General features: G+C 37.1%; 1 protein-coding gene across 4 annotated transcripts in view; it reads left to right on the top strand.

Moving 5' to 3' along the window:
- CCDC122 (coiled-coil domain containing 122) overlaps positions 1 to 20,877 on the top strand; it is a 65,343-nt gene that overhangs the window by 2,072 nt on the left and 42,394 nt on the right. The window contains exons 1-5 of one of the 4 annotated variants that reach the window (XM_059892052.1): positions 1,646 to 1,693; positions 5,480 to 5,627; positions 6,139 to 6,254; positions 13,254 to 13,652; positions 14,393 to 14,509. In XM_059892052.1, coding sequence (XP_059748035.1) covers positions 5,585 to 5,627; positions 6,139 to 6,254; positions 13,254 to 13,652; positions 14,393 to 14,509 — 675 coding nt within the window. In that variant the 5' untranslated portion in view covers positions 1,646 to 1,693; positions 5,480 to 5,584. Of the gene's footprint in view, positions 1 to 1,645; positions 1,694 to 4,464; positions 5,628 to 6,138; positions 6,255 to 13,253; positions 13,653 to 14,392; positions 14,510 to 20,877 lie in introns of those variants that run through there. The other 3 variants (XM_059892051.1, XR_009496604.1, NM_001205916.1) reach the window with 3 other exon arrangements.

Here is a 20,877-nt window from a genome sequence, read left to right as displayed (position 1 = left end):
TTCATTCTTTTAAGAGGAAAATGAGGCTTCCTGAGTGGCGCTAGCGGTAGAGAACCTACCTGCCAATACAGGAGAGACATAGGTTCTATGAATCCTTGGGCCAGGAAGATGCCCTGGAGAAAGGAATGGCAACCCACTCCAGTATTCTTGCCTGGAGAATCCCATGGACAGAGGAGTCTGGCGGGCTACAGTCCATGGGATCGCAAGGAGCTGGACACAACTGAAGCGACTTATCATGCACGCAAGAGACACTTGTGAAGCTATGGGAGTGCAAATTGCTTCTTTATAATCTTTTTATAGTTATCTCATTCAAGCAACTCACCTTAATTGGGTCTTGAAACATGTAAATGTAGCTTTTAAAGAACAAACTTTTTTTCCCACACTATTACATTGGTTTACTTAAGACTTAATTAAATTGTGAAAGCACAGTGACAGGTTCAACTGGCATAAACAGGTTTGAGAACAAACAAGTGACATTGTCAGATGTACAGTTTTCACTGGTAGCAGCAGGAGTGGGCAGACTCATTGGAGAATGGCTTTCTAACCCTTCAGCATTCAGCATGCACATTGAGCATGATGTGGAGATTTGCAGCTTATGATTTAAAAGGAAATAGAATGAGTTAATTGGTGAGAGGTTAAGTGTGGGTAGACTTAGAAAACACACACTGTACCTCTACATTTTCATTATTTGACTTTGCATCTACTTCACCCATAGAGACTTAAAAAGTCTTTGGGGGACAGAGATAGTGCCTGGCTGTTAAGGGGAACCATTGGGAAAATCACCAGGAGTTGTTACATCACCATGTAAATCCTTATCTTGATACTTTTAAAACTGGTAACAGTTGTCTTTAAACCATTTACACTAGAGTTTATGAGTCCTTCCAGAAATGGATATAAAATATGCAAACTTCCTTGTGAAAAACTTATTAGTTTCCATAACAAATGACCAAACTGGATGGCTTAAAACAACAAAATGTGTTCTCTTGTAATTATGGAGGCAGAAATCTTTTTTAAAAATATTTATTTATGTATTTTAATTGGAGGATAATTGCTTTACAGTATTTTGATGGTTTTTGCCATACATCAGTATGAATCCATCATAGGACCTCTCCATGCTGAAGCCCCCTCCCACCTCCCTCTCCACCCTGTTCCTTCCTCCAGGTTATCACAGAGCATGGCTTTCTGTGCCCTGCTTCCTACACCAAACTCGCTCAGAGAAATCCCACCTTCGACTGAAAGCTATAAACAATGAATAATATATAAATATTCTCTACATTCTCTCTGAAAGGAACTTAAGGAACAGTACCAATCCTCTGGTTACTTTCTGTTTTCAGCAACCTGAAACTTTAATCTCATCGCCTAGCCACAGAAGAGAATAATCCCTAGTTTCAGTAGATTCTAAGACTCTGCCATATAATAAGTATGATATTATAATAATTTTTTTAATTTTAATGATTCAATTAATTTATTCTTTTGGGATGACTCTGATGTTCTAGCTTCTCTTGAAAACCTGTGGTAGAAATAGTCTTTTTTACCTGAATTGTGTATTATTGATACTTACTAATATGTGCAGTATGTTATATTTTTTCCATGATGCCTCTTTAGTTTTTTGTTGGAACTGAGCCATCCAGAACTGATTCCATTTTTTTTTTTTTAGGTCTCAGTTTCCTGGAAAACTTTTATCTTTCCCCAGGTTAGTTTTCTAGCTTTCCCAGTCGAAATCAACTTGAGGTATTAAACTTCCTCTCCCACTTGGAAAACAAAACCAAAGGCAATTTCATAGCCATTTGAAAATTATCTACACAATTTTTCTCTCCTTGTTTTCTCATAAAATATTTGCTCTAAAAGAGGTGGGAGGAAATTATAAACTTAACTAAAACTACCTGGCAAGTCCACATAGCAGTATTTTCCATTCTGGATGAAAAATGATGTTTATGTGACATGGATGCACATGGATGGCTGCCTCTTAATTCTTTTAAGCCGGAAGCTCTCAAAACTCTGGGGTTGGGAGGGTGGGGGGAAGGATTTGACAGCCTTGCTTTATTTTGTTCATTAACTTAGAGGGAGGTACTAGATGATGAATTTCCAAAAGCTGGAAACATGGCCTTTTAAAAATCTCCTCCCAAGGGCCAATTATAGGCACTTGCCTCTTGAATTCAAATGAGATGGTGCACAAATGTTGTTTATTACAATGCCTAAGTACATATTGAATACCTAATGTTAATTTAGATCCTAATTCAAATTTCATGCTTCCTACTTGGATGAAATTAGGCAAATTTCCTAATTTCTCCAAATTTTAGTTTCCTTATTTTCAAAATATAGGTAAAAATAATGTCTAGACTGTAGGACTGCTCTGAAGGATAAAATAGATAATCTATGTAAAAGTTGTTGCTTAGTCACTAAGTCATGTCTGGCTCTTTGCAACCCCATGGACTGTAGCCTGCCAGGCTCCTCTATCCATGGAATTTCCCAGGCAAGAAGACTGGAGCAGGTTGCCGTTTCCTCCTCCAGAGGATCTTCCCAACCCAGGAATCAAACCCATGTCTCCTGCATTGGCCAGTGGATTCTTTACCACTGAGCCACCAGGAATGACCCCACTATGTGGAAATACTTACAGGTAATTAATAAATATTGGCTATAGTTAATATTTGAAGGCAAAAGGAGAAGAGGGCAGAAGAGGATGAGATGGTAAGATGGCATCATCGACTCAATGGATGTGAATTTGAGCAAACTCTGGGAGATAGAGAAGGACAGGGAAGCCTGGTGTGCTGTAGTCCATGGGGTTTTAAAGAGTCAGACATGACTTAACGACTAAACAACAGTAGTTAATATAGGACATGGTGGTTTATTATAGTATTTCCATTGCATTGTTTTCTGTAAAGCTAGTTATTTAGTTGAAAGTGTTTTTCCTAAATGATTTTTTACATGTAATACTTGTCTATTATCAAATACTGTAGATATTATAAGGTTTTTATTTTTAAAATCAGAGTCACTTAATTCATATTTATATTTCCCACAATGTTTTGTGTATATATATATATATATATATATATATATATGTACCCCATATGTGGCTTGAATGAAAGAATAACTGATATTGTCTAATCTCTAAACTCTTGTTTTCATTGATTTATGCAATTTTAAGGAATTATCAGTAGATGGCAGTAGTTTATTTTCATTTTTATTTTTTGTCCATTTTAGGGAGATCTGGAAAAAAAACAATTACTTTCTCAATTTTAAACTAGATATTCTTTCATGAATAGCTTGTTTAAAGAAACATCACCCAATAGTTCTTCAGTGTATGCTGCTTCAGGAGTAGAGATCCAAAAGTACCAATTACTTTATTTTTACTGTAAAAATCTAATTTTCTATTTTTTTTTGGTTTCTTCATCAAATACTTTGTAGAGAATATGAAAATGAATAAGACACTGTATTTACTTTCCTGGAGCTTATAGTATAATAAGGAAATACAGTATAAAATACTGTAAATTCAGTAATAGGAATAGAAATAGTTGAGTGGCAGAAATTTGCTAAATACATTCATTATTTCACTTCATCCTCACAGTAATCTAATGAGGCTGCTACTATTATCGATAAGGAATCTGAGTCTCAGGTTGGAAAGAATTTACCTAGTAAACTAGCTGTTGCTCAACCTTGGTTCAAGATTAGCCCTTACTCCAAGACCTGGTAGTATCTACCTCATAGGGCTAAATAAGTTAATATTTATAAATTGAATATTTATAGAGTTCCCACACATAGCACAGAATCAGCAGTATATAATGTTCATTTTTTAAAAATCTAAAACATTTAGAACAGTGGGGCAAAAAACTAAAGCACTATTTAGTTGTTTATCTTTATAATCAATTGAGAGAACTCACTGAAAGTGTAAATGTAGACGGTATGCATTTTCAACATAGGTAACACTAAAAATAACATCTGTAACCATGAAACCCATACAAAAAAGCTAAAGAGCTTGGATTCATTGGCATTGATCTGGGGGCAGAAAAGACAGAGTAATGGCATGAGTGAATGGACTCAGTATCAGGGAAGACTTCCTGGAGGAGGCAGATCAGAAGTGAGGTTTGAAGAAAGGAAGTAATGTGAATAAACAGGAAAGAATCATATATTCTCAGAGGTGATTATGACACTGTTGAGTATTTCTCTCAGGACTTCTTTAGCTTAATAAGATATTTCTGGATAGATTTGAGTTTCCTGACTTAGGAAGTGATTTAACTTTGTTGTTTTTATCAGATTGCAATCTTTTAAAATTTTGTTTTTTAAAAACACTTATAACTAGTATACAAGTACTCTGTATCAATATTTAACCAATCTTTAGAAAGATATTTAGTGATTTTGCACACTTCCTTGTGGAAGCTTCCTTATATACATGCCTTACTGTTATGATAATATTTTACTTCTTTTGGCTGGCAAAGTCTATCATGACTTTAGTATGATTTGGAAAGATTCACAAGTTCTATAAAAAATCAACTAAGATTTTTTTTTAAAGATGTCACCTAAAAAGAAAAATCCATATGTTCAAATGTTAAGCAGAAACATTACATTCCTTTTATTAATCATGCATAATTGTGTGATTTCTTCTGTACAGGAATGGACAGGTAAAATCAGATATGCTTTTTCCAAAAACTGGTAATGTCTTTAATTCTGCCAACTCAGCATTCATTCATTGCATTCATTCCCTGGTAGAGGAAAGAACTCTTTCTTTTCACCTTTCAAGATAGAAAAATATCTCCCCCTTCATCTCATCAGTTTCTCCTAAGTATAGAAGAGGTTGGTGATTTTAAACCTGTATGAGGCTTACCCTGGCTGGCACTGGACAGGAATGCCATTGCTAATCCATCTTGTTACTGTTTTTCACATATTCTGGTTGTAGTTTTAGAATACACTTCACAATAGTACTGGAGATAATTATTTACTTAAGATATATGTCGGATACTGTGCTGAGTGTGTTACATACATTCATTATAGTGGGGCGCCATTGCCTTCTCTGATTGTGTGATCAGTCATGTCCAATTCATTGTGGCCCCATGGACAGTAGTCCACCAGGCTCCTCTGACCAGGAAATTTTCCAAACAAGAATACTAGAGTAGGTTGCCAGTTACTACTCCAAGGGATCTTCCCGACCCACTTCTGGGAACCCACATTCCCAGGTCTCTGGGAACCTCCGTCTCTTGTGGTTCCTGCATTGGCAGGTGAATTCTTTAGCACTAGCGCCACCTGGGGAAGCCCACATTCATTATTACACTAGCCCTGCGAAGTTTTACAGACGAGGACATTGATGATAAATAAATTAAGAAACTTCTCAGGGTCATAACAGCTAAAAAGCAGGACAAGCAAGTTCCATAGAAAGTTCTACTTTCTTCCCCCATCTCTCACTCAATCATTGTATTTTAATTCTTGGAACTGATGATGAATGTCATTGCCATCCCTGTGACACATTTGACAGTTAATTTACTTTCAGGATCACTAATACATAACAACAACAAAAAATAAAAGTGAAAGATTATCAGCACTGATTATTTTGTATGAGAAAAGGTGAACTGAAAAGGTGGAAAGAGACACAAGAATGTCAGAAAACGAAAGGAAGAGTCAAGGAGTTCCCAAAGAAGGTAATGAAGCACTTTTCATAAATATAGAGCTGAAAGATGAGCAGTAACAGAAAAAGTAGTGTGATAGGAAAATTGGGTTAAAATTAGTAGCAAATTAGAGGAAAGCTGCCAGGAGGAAGCTTCTAGAGTGTTTAGAAAAGACATAACAACCTGAAAATGCAGGCCTATAATGAAAATTCATCAACTGTAATTGAGAAATAGTTGTTATGGTAGCACTATAATTATAGTATATGTGCAGACGGTCTGGATAGAAAATTTTAGGACAATCAAAATATTTATAATGTTCCATAAAGGAACAGGTGTAGTATTGCAGTAGGTGACTTTGAATTGTCTATTATCATGGCCTTTGATTTTAGTTTTGTTTATAGTCAGAAAGGGAAGAATATCAACCCTAAATTTAGTTTATTAATGAGAAAACATCACAATTTTCATGATTTGGGGTGATGAAACATAAGTTTCTTACAATGTTTGTGTTTAGATTTTTATTATGTACTTTATTCTTTTTGTCTAGCTCTGGCTAAACAAGACACATCGTCATTAACCGATGCTGTAGAACAAGTTGCAAAGCAACAACAATCACAAACATCAGAAATAGAAAGAAACAGAAAAGTTCTGTTCCATTTGCAGGTAACCTGTTTCACAAAGTCTTGTAAATGAGTTTTTGTGTTCTTCAAAACTATATTAAATTAGTAAGAGGGAAGTTATTAAGCAAACTTAATAACTTCTGAGGAAGCAATATAACATTTCTAATGTTCATATTTATACCTTCTAAATTATTCTTGTGTCCTTAAGTAAGGGCTTCACTGGTGTCTTAGATGGTAAATAATCCACCTGCAATGCAGGAGACCTGGGTTCGATCCCTGGGTTGGGAAGATCCCCTGGAGGAGGGCATAGCAATCCACTCCAGTATTCTTCACTGGAGAATTCCCATGGACAGAGGAGCCTGGTGGGCTATATCCATGGGGTCACAAAGAGTCGGACATGACTGAGTGACTAAGCACACATAACATCCTTAAGTAAAATCTACATGAATATTCCAGTTTTGAGGAACATTTTACCTATTCATTGTGCAGAGATTCAACAGTGTCATCATACTATAGATAAGCATATAGAACACAGTGGTCACATAGAATTATTTTAACTTTATTTGATAGTTTTTCCTAAAATGCTGAATTGAAGGAAGGTTAAGTTTTTAAGCCAGTATTTTTAAAGATGTGGCTTAGAAATTACTAGTTGCCAATGAACATTTCAGATAGATAAGGAACATTTCTGTGTTCCTTAAATTTTTCCTGGAGAAGGAAATGGCAGCCCACTTCCGTATTCTTGCCTGGAGAATCCCATGGACAGGGGAGCCTGGCAGGCTATAGTCCATGGGGTAACAAAGAGTCGGACACGACTGAGCGACTAACACCTAAATTTCAAAATATGTTCATAATTCCATCGCAGGAATCTGAAAGCCATACATGTTTTTGTATTCAGCATAGACATAATTATTCTGTTAATAAAGCGGAAGAAGGAAAAATGAAAACAGTGTTTTTACTTTTTAAAGATTTTTTAAATTAAATGTATCATTGATATGAAAAGAATATACTCTAGATCTGAATTGCCAGGAGATGATTTGCTACTTCTAGCTCCTTGATTTAATCTTTCCATGCTTCTGTTTTCTCATTTGTAAAATGGAGATAATAATAGGACCTATCTGTAAGGTTTTCATGATAATTAAATGAGAGAATACTTGTAAACATTACTTAAGGTATCCTTGCTGGGACGCTGGTGGGCAGTGTAGGACTAGATTTTGAATATGGTTTTAGGCATTAATGCATCAACAGATATGATAATAATTACACTATGTGGTAGTATAGATTTCTTGTAAATATTTGCATTGCATGAAATTAAAAAACACTTGCTCCTTGGAAGAAAAGTGATGACCAATCTTAACAGCATATTAAAAAGCAGAGACATTGCTTTGCTGACAAAGGTCTGTCTAGTGAAAACTATAGTTTTTCCAGTAGTCATGTATGGATGTGAGAGTTGGACTATAAAGAAAGCTGAGGGTGGAAGAATTGATGCTTTTGAACTGTGGTGTTGGAGGAGACTGTTAAGAGTCCCTTGGACTGCAAGGAAACCCAACCAGTCCATCCTAAAGGAGATCAGTCCTAAAGGAGATCAGTCCTAAAGGTGTTCATTGGAAGGACTGATGTTGAAGCTGAAACTCCAATTTGGCCACCTGATGTGAGGAACTGATGCACTGGAAAGGACCCTGATACTGTGAAAGATTGAAGGCAGGAGGAGAAGGGGATGACAGAGGATGAGATGGTTGGATGGCATCACTGACTCAATGAACATGAGTTTGAGCAAGCTCCAGGAGTTGGAGATGGACAGGGAGGCCTGGTGTGCTGCAGTCCATGGGGTGGCACAGAGTCAGACACAACTGAGCCACTGAACTGAACTAAGTCACTTTAGGAAAGAACACAAGTTGACAGTAGGATATAATATAAAAATAATAATGTCTTAGATTTCTATAAAGAATCATTCCATAAAACTTGTCAATCTTTAAGGAGTTTTAGAGATGTTATTTCATTTATATTGAGAACCTAATTTCTGTTAAACATTTTGCTGAACATTGTCCTCACTCTTAAGCTACTCACCATCTGTTGAAAATGAAAGTGAAAGTGTTAGTCAGTCATATCAGACTCTTTGTGACCCCATGAACTTTAGCCCACCAGGCTCCCCTGTCCATGGAATTCTCCAGGCAAGAATACTGGAGTCGGTTGCCATTCTCTTCTCCAGGGGATCTTCCTGACCCAGAGATGGAACCTGGGTCTCCTGCATTGCAAGTGTTTTCTTTTGCCATCTGAGCCACCAGAGAAGTCCTCACCATCTGTTGAAGAGGGAGACAAATAACTAAACAAATAATTACGTGCAGGGAAGTATGTCAACAATAGAGACATAAACACAGATTTAACATTGAAAAAGGAATGATCAGTTGAGTTTTAAAGATTAGCTGGAGTTCACTAGAATGATTGGGTGTATGGGAGTGGTTTGAGGATTAAAGGGAAACGAGGATGTGATATTCTAGGCAAAAAAAAAAAAAAACAGAAAATTCAGAGGCCTGAAATAGCATTGGTACATTCATAGAGCTATAAGTAGTTTGGTAGTGGAATAACATAGAGTGTATTTTGAGAAGCAATAAGAGATGTATAGCATGAAAAGAAGCTTAAATTTTATTTTAGAGTTGATGAGAGGGTTTTGATAGACTTCAAAAGAGTAAATGATTAAACTTATGTTTTAGAAAGAGAATTCTAGATGCATGAAAGATACTTGTTATAATCCAACATCAATTTAAGATAAAAACTACCAGCAAATTAGGAATAGAAGAAAGTTCTAGCCAACTAAAAGGGGCATCTACATAAATCCTACAGGCAACATACGTAATAGTGGAAGACTGAATATTTTTCTCCTAAGATCAGAGATAAGGCAAGCATATGTCTTCTTATCACATCTGCTCATTCTGTGGTACCGATAATTCAAGCCACTCCTTCACAGAAAAAGAAATAAAAGGTATCCCGATTGGAAAGGAGGGAGTAAAACTGTTTTTATTCACATACAGCATGATTTTTTTGAGTAAATCCTAAGGAATCTATTATTTTAAAATCTATTAGGACTAATAAGAATCCACCTGCAATGTGGGAGACCTGGGTTCAATCCCTGGGTTGGGAAGATCCCCTGGAGAAGGGAAAGGCTACCCACTCCAGTATTCTGGCCTGGAGAATTCCATGGATTTTATAGTCCATGGGCTCGCAAAGAGTCGGACATGACTGAGTGACTTTCACTTTCACTTTTTCAGGACTAATAAGGGAGTTTAGAAAGGTTGCAAGATAAGATTAATTATAAAAACCAGTTGTATTTCTACATTTTAAAAGAAACAATCAGAAATTGAAATTTAAAATGCATTGTTATTTACAGTGGCATCAAAATTATGAAATAGGGGTAAATTTAACAAAAGTATTGTATTATAGACTGAATGTTTGTATCACCCCCAAAATGCATATGCTGAAGCCATAAAAACCCATGTGATTGTGGTTGGAGATGAGGTTTTTGTCAGGTAATTAGGCTTAGATGATGTCATGAGGGTGGGATCCTGGTGGTAGGGTTAGTGCCCTTAGAAGAAAAGATACCAGAGAGCTTGCTCTTTGTTATGTAACAACACAGTGAGAAGTTGGCCCTCTGCAAGCCAGGAAGAATTCTGACCAGAACCTGACTATGCTAACACTCTGACCAACCTACAGAACTGTGAGAGATAAATTTGTGTTGTTTTAGCCACTAAGTCTATGATATTTTGTTATGGCTGTGCTATAGCAAACTAAGACAAGATGTAAGACCTGTGTACTAAAAACTGCAACACACTGTTGAGAGAAATTAAAGACCAAAACAGAGAGATACACCATTTTCATGAATCATAAGATTCAGTATTGTTAACACATCAGGTCTTTCTCTTCTATCTATTGTTTAAAAGCAGTTCTACCCAAAATTCCATCAGGCTTTTTTAGAGAACTTGACAGACTGATTCTAAAAGACCTATGGAAATGCAAAGAACCTATATAACCGGAACAACTTTGAAGAACAGTGTTGGAAGTTCTAGTTGAGGGAGAGGAAGAAGCATGGAAACAGGGAGATGGGTTAAGAGCTGGGCCATGCTACAAAGACTGGTCAGAAGTGAGTTGGGATTTTATTTTAGAGGCCCAGGCATCAAGGTTTGCTGTTAAATAGGTTGTGATGATAAGATAAAGGGAAGAATCAAGAATGGCTTCTAGGTCTTTTAGTATCCAAGGTGGAAAGTTTATTGAAATCAGAAAGTCTGAAAGAGGAACATATTGGGCTTGCAAATTAAAAGCTCTTTTAGGAGCACCGAAGTTTGATGCTTTTGAACTGTGGTGTTGGAGAAGACTCTTGAGAGTCCCTTGGACTGCAAGGAGATCCAACCAGTCCATTCTAAAGGAGATTAGTCCTGGGTGTTCCTTGGAAGGAATGATGCTAAAGCTGAAACTCCAGTACTTTGGCCACCTCATGCGAAGAGTTGGCTCATTGGAAAAGACTCTGATGCTGGGAGGGGTTGGGGGAAGGAGGAGAAGGGGACTACAGAGGATGAGATGGCTGGATGGCATCACGGACTCGATGGACGTGAGTCTGAGTGAACTCCGGGAGTTGGTGATGGACAGGGACGCTTGGCGTGCTGCGATTCATGGGGTCACAAAGAGTCGGACACGACTGAGCAACTGAAATGAACTGAACTGAACTGAACTTCTGAACATGTATATTGAGATGTCTGTTAGATATCCAAATAGAATGTCAGATGGGCATTTTAAAAATCAAAACTGGAGATAAAGATTGAAGTTCATCAGCATGTTGTATCTTTCAGTGTACTTCCCTCTCCTGTCTCTGTTAAGAAAAGGATAGGCTGGGTCTGCCTTCTTAGTGAAGTGCTTCCCTCCCATAATTATACATTTATTTAAAGAGGATGACCATACTGGATAGAAGAAAAAGAATAAAGGCCTATAGTTATACTGGTGGGAAAATCTACAGAATTTGATGAATAGTTAAATATAAAGAGGGCTTCCATGATCGCTCAGACAGTGAAGAATGTGCCTGCAATGCGGGAGACTCAGGTTTGATCCCTGGGTCAGGAAGATCCCCTGGAGAAGGGAACAGCTACCCACTCCAGTATTCTGGCCTGGAGAATTCCATGGACAGAGGAGCTTAGCGGGCTACGGGGTTGCAAAGAGTCGAACACGACTGAGCAACTAATGCTAAATATAAACGGAAGTGAGAAATTAAATATGGCTCCCAAAAGAATACCATTAACTAAGTTTGGGAATATAGAGGTGTGGTGATTTGCATTTTTGGTCCCAAATATTCATCCTTGTGTATATCCACACCCTTTACTATTTATCATTATAATGACCTCCCATAGTGGGTGGACACACTTTCTACCCCTCCACTGAGAAGTTTGATCACGTGACCAGATGAATGTTAGCAGATATTATTCTAACAGAAGTTTGAAAAATTTTTTACATAATTGGGCTTCCATTATTTACATCTACTATAATCATGAGAAGGACATACCTGATCTGGCCCACTGGAGGAAAAGATATACGTGAAGCAAAGCCAAGACACCCAGGTCAGCCCAGTTGAAGCCAACCTAAACCATTTTATAGACTGCCGATCTCCAGACATTTGAACAAAACCACCTGAAGTTAACAGAACAAACTAGTTGGTAGCAATAAACACTAGTGTGTTACAGAGTTTTTGTGGTTCTGACAATTGGCAACTGATACAAGGGAGAACAGGATGGGCCACGGGAGGGGAGGTGTCGTCTGATTTTTGGACAGTGAATTTGAGATGCCCAGTGGTAGCTGGGCCTAGGACTTAATAGCCACTTACATTCTGTGAATCATCAGTATACATGTATCTCAAGATCTAAGTATGTATAAGATTATCCAAGGAGTATAGATAGAATGAGAGAAGAAAATTATGACGACTGCACCCTGAGGAAAATCTATATTTTAAGGAACCAATGAGACAGAGAAGGAATGCTCAGAGGTATCTGAGAAACAGAGATGTGTGTTGGGTAGGTTCTAAAAAGCAGGTGCTGGTTAGAAATGTCAAATGCCCCAGAGAGGTAAGAGTTATGTGTGCTCTGTCATGTCCGACTCTTTGCAACCCTGTGGACTGTAGCCCACCAGGCTCCTCTATCCATGGGATTGTCCAGACAAGATCGTGGAAGTGGGTTGCCATTTCCCTCTCCAGGAGATCTCCTGACCCAGGAATCGAACCCACGTTTCCTGAACCTCCTACGTTGGCAGGCAGATTCTTTACCACTGTACCACATGGGAGGCAAAGATAAATATACCTTCATACTTATCTTACAAGTGAAGCAAGTGAGGCTTGAATAGGATAATTAAGTTTGCTAGTTGATCATGGGCTTCCCTGGTGGCTCAGATGGTTAAGAACCTGCCTGCAGTGCAGGAGACCTGGGTTTGATCCCTAGGTTGGGAAGATCCCTGGGAGGAGGGCATGGCAACACACTCCAGTACTCTTGCCTGGAGAATCTCCATGGACAGAGGAGCCTGGTAGGCTACAATCCATGGGGTCACAAAGAGTCTGACATGACTGAGCAACTGAGCACAGCAAGTATAATCACCCCAACTAGTAAACAGCAGTAAGGGCACTAGAACTTAGATCTTTTGTTCTTTTAACTCAGAGTTTTATCATTTTTATCATAAATTTTTCTTTAGTTTGTACTTCTGATGCCCATAAATATATTGTTAAAATTACTGTAAAGTATTTTTTATATATAAAATGTCAAGACAAATGATAAAATTTTAATAATGAGAATTAGATGAACATTAAAAAATAAGAAATATGTAACCCTGGGCTCTCTCTGATTATATGATAATTTCATTACTTTATTACTTGTCTCCTACTATGCATCAATTTTTCTATATTTGATAAAAAATATTTTTTATGTTAAGTGATTTTTCTACACACACTGTGGATCAAAACAATGGCTTTTCTTTCATGTTGAATATCATGAATTAATAACAATAATGTTGAAATATCTTACAGAATGAACTTCATGAGCTTGAAACACAAATAGCATCTGTCTCTGCAGAAACTAAAGAAACAGAAAGGCAAATTTATCAGCAAGATGCTGCCATACAGAATACCAGACTTCAGTGTGGAGACCTGGAAAATCAAATCAAATCTTTACATGTGGAAAATGTGAAGCTTAAATCTGACATAGAAACAGCCCAAGAAAATTTTGAGGAACAAATGATAAAATATAATGAATACTATGCCAAGATAAAAGCACATAAAGATAGTTTGAGAGAGGTAGAGAACAAATGGTCATTCATGACTGAACTCAATGAGAAACGAGACCTTGTTAAAAAACTAAAGACAATGAAAGAGGAACTTAAGCTGGATCTCCAAAATCCAGAGGGAAACCTGATGAGACAAGCACAGGTTTGAAATGTCACTTATTAAAACATTTTCTAGTATTCCTTTTTTTGTGAGTACACTTACTCAGTGATAAATTATCATTAACTTGGTAAAATACCCATGAGTGCTCTAACTGGATTCACAGCTTTTAAAACCTTGTTTAGTGCATGAGTTATGTAACAACTTTGTCAAAAGTACAAATGCATAAAGGAAACATCCCCAAATCCCTTGTGGCCTAATAAAAATATGTGGTCCAACAAAATCAGATGAACAATTAATCCATTTGTTACAGAAAGTGTGACTCACAAAAATGTTAACTAGCTTCTAGTCTGATGGATCCAAACCAATTAAAATCTATTTAGTGTGCTTAATGCTGTTACACAAACAATGTGAATTAATAATTGCACCCTAAGCATCTTAATATTCTTTGAAGACTTTGGGAGATAAAAACTTAAAATATCTATTATTTCTTCCTAAGAATTAAAAAAATATCCATACAGCATTGCCAAACAGTTGCCGCTATGACTTCCGCTTTCCTTTGTGTCTTATTTTCATTTGGTTTTTACTTTTGTATCTTCAAATCTAAGGTTTGCTTGTTTGAATAATGCTTTCTCGTTCCTTATACCTATAGAAGTAACATTCTAATCGTATTAATCAAAATTAAATGTCATGGTTAATCTTAAATTATAGAAACACTGAAATCTTGGATTTATATTGGCGATTCATTGTTTGACATGTATATTTTAAATTTTATAAACATACAGGAAGATATTACAAAACTGAAGGATGAAATTACAAGTGTAGAAGAATCCATCAGTGAACAAACTTGTTTTCTTGAGGAAGAAATAAAGACACATGAAAAGTTAAGAAAAGAAATAGAGGTAAGTCTTAAATATCTGGATTTCAATGTTTTATGGGATCATTTTTAAACTTTTATTAATACTGTAGTCATAATTTGTGTAGTTTACTGTCAGTTCCCAAAACAGAGAACCAAAAAGAACTACGAAAAACAGTTGATACATCCAAACTATTAATAGATAAGTATAGATAACTCCCAAATATTCAGATATTTGAATGTATTCAAGAAAATTAAGTACTTGGTCTTACTTCAGTCTGGCCTAGAGTTCTTCCAGGTCTCATTCCATCAGGTGGTGGTGGTGGTCTAGTCACTAAGTCATGTTCAACTCTTGCAACCCCAAGGACTGTAGCTCACCAGGCTCCTCTGGCCTTTGGATTACCCAGGCAAGAATACTGGAGTGGGTTGCCATTTCCTTCTCCACATTCCATCAGCTTTGTAACCAATTAATATGGATAGACAGCAGAGGCTATCCAGTCAAAAAGGACCATTCATAGACAGAAATTAAAGACTCTTCAAAGTAAAGACAATGGAAGTGTTGGTATTCTAAACCTCTGACTTCCTATCTGTAATTTTCAATAATCCAATTAGAAAGCAAACTGAATGATAAACTAAAAGTGAGACTAAATTTGAGATGCCACTGGTAGGCCTTACAGTCATTGTTTAGATGAGTGGAGAACAAAAAGGGAAAAGTGTATGTTGTTAAGGGCAAACAATTTTCACCCTTTAAAATTACTTTGGAAAATAAAAAGATGCATATTTTCAACTTGCTTGTGACTAATTTGACACAATGAAAAAGCAACAGGAATTTGAAGACAAAAGCCCTCACCTTTACAAAACATTCTCTTTAAGAAACACCATGATTTTATCTTCTATTTTACTAGCAATGTAAATAAATGGATATTTTTACCCTTCTAAATATCAAGATTTATTATAAATCTATATATGTGGCATAGAAATAGAAAAAATGATTAATGAAGCAGAAAAAAGGAATCGAGAAATAATCCATCATAAATGGAACAAACAAAATGTTAGTCATGTGAAAAAATTACAACCGTTTTGCAGTAAAATTAGATTCCTACCTCTGAACATGTACATACATAGACTTCCACAAGGATTAAAGATAATATGAGACAAAATTACTTTGCATTTGCATTACAGAAGTATTTATTTTAAAAGACACAGACATATATCCAAACTGCATGATTAAATACTACTTTTGGCTATATCATAAATTTCTAGATTATTGAGATGCAGCATAACAATAAAGAAGACTAGACTCGTTTTGAGAGGATGTATTTGTAACATACATAAGTGACTAAGTGATAAGAAAATTTTGAACAAGCCATAGAACCTTGGGAATATGGTTTGAAAAGTCTTACTTTTTAAAACATAAATATATATATAAAAAAAGATAAAACCCAATGGAAATTATGACCAACCTCATTAACAGTAGATCACATCAGATCAGATCAGTCTCTCAGTCCTGTCCGACTCTTTGAGACCCCATGAATCGCAGCACGCCAGGCCTCCCTGTCCATCACCAACTCCCGGAGTTCACTGAGACTCACATCCATCGAGTCAGTGATGCCATCCAGCCATCTCATCCTCTGTCGTCCCCTTCTCCTCTTGCCCCCAATCCCTCCCAGCATCAGAGTCTTTTCCAATGAGTCAACTCTTTGCATGAGGTGGCCAAAGTACTGGAGTTTCAGCTTTAGCATCATTCCTTCCAAAGAAATCCCAGGACTGATCTCCTTCAGAATGGACTGGTTGGATCGCCTTGCAGTCCAAGGGACTCTCAAGAGTCTTCTCCAACACCACAGTTCAAAAGCATTAATTCTTCGGCACTCAGCCTTCTTCACAGTCCAACTCTCACATCCATACACGACCACAGGAAAAACCATAGCCTTGACTAGATGAAACTTTGTTGGCAAAGTAATGTCTCTGCTTTTGAATATGCTATCTAGGTTGGTCATAACTTTCCTTCCAAGGAGTAAGTGTCTTTTAATTTCATGGCTGCAGCCACCATCTTCAGTGATTTTGGAGCCCCCAAAAATAAAGTCTGACACTGTTTCCACTGTTTCCCCATCTATTTCCCATGAAGTGATGGGACCGGATGCCATGATCTTCGTTTTCTGAATGTTGAGCTTTAAGCCAACTTTTTCACTTTCACTTTCATCAAGAGGCTTTTGAGTTCCTCTTCACTTTCTGCCATAAGTGTGGTATCATCTGCGTATGTGAGGTTATTGATATTTCTCCCAGCAATCTTGATTCCAGCTTGTGTTTCTTCCAGTCCAGTGTTTCTCATGATGTACTCTGCATGTAAGTTAAATAAGGGATTGATAAATCAAGCCCCAAAATAAGGCCCCAAATTTGGCCTGTCAATTATCAATATTAACAGTTTGTAAGATGTGGACCACCTGAATTCTAAAATACTATTGGTATGAGTATAAACTGGTAAAAGCATTTTGGAAAGAAATTTGAGATTCTTAATAATTTTTATTAAAGTATAGCTGTCATAAGAGTAGGTACATTATTTGTAAGGCTTTAGCTTGTTTCGGAGAAGGCACTGGTGACCCACTCTAGTACTCTTGCCTGGAAACTCCCATGGATGGAGGAGCCTGGTGGGCTGCAGTCTATGGGATCTCTAAGAGTCGGACACAACTGAGTGACTTCACTTTCACTTTTCACTTTCATGCATTGGAGAAGGAAATGGCAACCCACTCCAGTGTTCTTGCCTGGAGAATCCCAGGGGTGGAGGAGCCTGGTGGGCTGCTGTCTATGGGGTCGCACGGAGTCGGACAGGACTGATGTGACTTAGCAGCAGCAGCAGCTTGTTTAATTTTGACAATTTATACCTGTGTTACAATGACTGAACAAGATATAAAACTTCTGCATCATGCCTAGAAAGGTCTCTTGTCCCTTTTTCTCAGGCTACCATGATTCTGATTTTTAAAACAGCTTTACTGAGTAATAAATCACATAACATATAATTCACTCATTTAAAATGCATAATTAAATAGTTTTTTAATATGAATACAGGTATTGAACCCACGTCTCATGTATCTCCTGCACTGCAGGCAGACTCTTTACCACCGAGCCACCAAGGAAGCCCTTGTAACCATTACCATAGTCAATTTTTAAAATTTTCATCACTTCAAAAGAAACCTGATACCCTTTAGCTATGCCCTTTCCATCTGTCTATTGTATTTATCTGTATTTTTGCTCCACCATATTCTTTCTTCCTCCCTGATGTTCTAAGATTTCCTCCTTTATTGTTTTATTTCTCTTTCAAGCTTCTAAATTCATTCTTTTAGGAGAGGTCAGCTGGTGCCAGTCTTGGGATTTTTTTTCTTTTTTTTCATCTGAAAATGTCTTCGTTCCCCTTTCATCTTTGAAAGATGTTTTTGCTGGATATATATTTCTGGGTTAACTGTTCTTTTTAGTTGAAAAATGCTGTCCCACTTCTTTCTGGTCTCCGTAATTTCTAATGGGAAATTCACTGTCATTTGAATTGAATTGTTTTCCTCTCAGACATTTGTTTCTCGATGCTTTCAAGCTTTGCTGTCTTTGAGTGAAGTCTGACTCTCAGTGACCCCATGGACTGTAGCCTACCAGGCTTCTCCATCCATGGGATTTTCCAGGCAAGAGTACTGGAGTGGGTTTTTTTCTGGAATTAATTTCTTTGGATTTATCTGATTTTGAAAATTCTTAACTTCTCAGTTCTGTAGGCTTATGTCTTTTGCTAAATTTTGGAAATTTTCAGTTCGAGTTTATTTGAAACTTTTGCAGGTCTGCCCTCTTTCTCCTATTCTTCCAGAACTCTCATGGCAGAAATTATAGGTCTTTTTTTGATGGAGTCCCACGGGTCCCTGAGGCTCTCTTCATTTCTTTTTTTTAAGTCTTTTGTCTCTCTGTTTGGTCATATTGCATACACCTTAGTGTTCTATCTTACATTCACTGATTCTGTCCTTTATCCCCTCCATTCTGCTATTGAACCATCCCACTAAGTTTTTTATTTCAGTTATTGTGTCGTTTCCATTTGGTTTTCTGAATATTTTATTCCTTTTCTGAGACTTTTAATATTTTTATTTGTTTCAGGCACATTCCTTAATTACTCATTGAAACATTTTTATGAGGATGGCTTTAAAATGCCCGCCAGATAATTCTAACCTCTGCATTTTCTCGGTGTTGGCACATGTTGATTGTTATTTCTTATTTAGTTTGAGAGTTTCCTGGTTCTTGCTTTGGTGAGTGATTTTCTGTTGAACTCTGGACATGTTGGGTATTATGTTGTAAGAGCCTGTTTCATTGTTACTTCCACATAGTAGTGGAAGTTCAGAGACTCCATGAACACTGGTGGAGGGAATAAGGACTTCTGTTACTGCTGGTCAGAAATGGGAGTCCTGGCTGCCTGCTAGGCTTCTGCTGATAAGCCCCTGGCTGGGCGGTGCAGGAGCACCTCATTACTGCTCCCACAAAGATGCGGCCTTGCTACTGCTGAATGATGGTAAAAAACCTCGACTCTCCACTAGGCCTCCTCTGACACTCTCCCAGTGGGAAGGGGGAGAGTGCCTTGTTAGCCACTAGATGGAGCAGAAGTCTAGCCTCCCCAAAGGGGCTCCCCTCACACCAGAGGATGTGGTTGTTACTTTCCAGAGGGAGTGAAGAGTCCTGTCTCCCCACTCAGCCTTCTCGGACAGCAGCCCAGCAGGAGGACTGGGGCCCTGTTATAGCCCAGCAATGGTGAAAGTTTAGGCTTTCACTCAGTGTTTGCTGGTGTGGGTGGTGGCGGAGCCATTGATGTTTTTTCCGTGGTGTTTGTCTTCAGTAGAGTAGCTGCTACCTCAAAATTTTCAGTCTTAGGCTGCCCTTTTCCTGGTCCTTTGATTAGAGAGCAGGCTTTTCCTGGATTTGTTTTGTTTTGTTGTTGTCTGCATCTGTTGGCATTTTGAGCTTTCTTTCTTCCTTCCTCTTATCTGTGATATATGAGGCCAAATGAAAACCCAGGGAGCTATTACCAAGTCGTTCCTTGAATCCTAAGGCCTCCAGTCAGTTTGCCTTCTTCTCTCCACCTTTCAGAACTTCTTATGTTAATATTATATCCAATGTCCAGGGTTTTTAGTTGTACTTGGCATGAGGAGTAGTTATATGAAATACTTATACTTTATTTTGACAGAAGCAGAAGTGTACATGGGTATATTTAGTGGTAAAGGGTGATGTAAGTGACTACTAATGTTAGATTTAGATGGAATGTCACTGAGCTTGATATTCAGTTTTTAATGTTTTCATCATTATACTTATTATGCTGAAATTTAATAAACTCTTTTTAAGCTTTCATAATAGGGTTACTAATTTTAAGCTTTCATAATAGGGTTACTAAAGACTCTTTTAGACTTTTTAATCTTAGTTTTATTAACTCTAATGTATTAAAAATAGTCCTCAATTCTATTACTATATTATGGTTGAAAAATGAAATGAAAAAATGAAAATCTAAGAAATCTGAGATTATCTATAATAAACTATCACATCGAAGGACAAATGCCACAGCATTGCCTTGAAACACTGCATGTTTTTTTTTTCCCCAACAATTTCTCTTATTGCTTGATGAGAATTTATCATTGATCCAAGTAACCTCTTTCTCAAAACAAGCAGTTTTTTGAGAGGATAAATTTGAACAGATTTTTATTACTTTTTTCTTTTTCGATTCTTTTTTTTTTTCTTCCCCTTCTGGATGTATTTGGCTGTGGCCTTGGTGCAGTTCTTGGTCATCTTTTACCTAGGTCATAGCATTCTTTTGTTCCAATGTTTAACTCTTTCAAACATTTTGTGCTTTGCATGTTTAATCTTCATATTAATGCTACTCTTCACATTTTTGATTAAGAAAAAATGAAAATGGTTTTTGGATTTTACATTTTTTTAAATAAAGTAAATGTGTTTGGTTGTTTTAGGCCATGTCTGAGTGAAGGAAGTATTTCAAATACTTACCCCCAAATGCCTTTTTTCCCCTGTCTACTGTCTGTCTTTAAATACATTGTAGAAGAAAGGAACTAGAGATAAGAGAGAGAAAACAAAGATAAGTTATGAGTCACTGACGAAAAAATTAGGAAGCAAAATTCAAAGCATACAAACACAAAGCTTCTAATACAAAGCATTAGGCAACGATCAGTAATTTTTAGTTCAAGGTTTAAGAACATGTTATTTGCCAAATCTAAGCATTTTCAGGAAGGAGAAACTAGAGCATTTAAGACGTTCTTAGCAAATGATGAGTGCTGCAAGTAACATTTTATGATAATAGGTATTATGTAAAGCACCTTAAGATTCATTGCTGGTTACTCTTGCCTAAATTTTGTTCAATTTGAGCTCCAAATTTAAAGTACAGGAAAAATTTAA

Source organism: Bos taurus, chromosome 12 (genome assembly GCF_002263795.3).
Source record: "Bos taurus isolate L1 Dominette 01449 registration number 42190680 breed Hereford chromosome 12, ARS-UCD2.0, whole genome shotgun sequence".
NCBI lineage: Eukaryota > Metazoa > Chordata > Mammalia > Artiodactyla > Bovidae > Bos > Bos taurus.
This window is presented reverse-complemented; position numbering and strand designations above follow the sequence as displayed.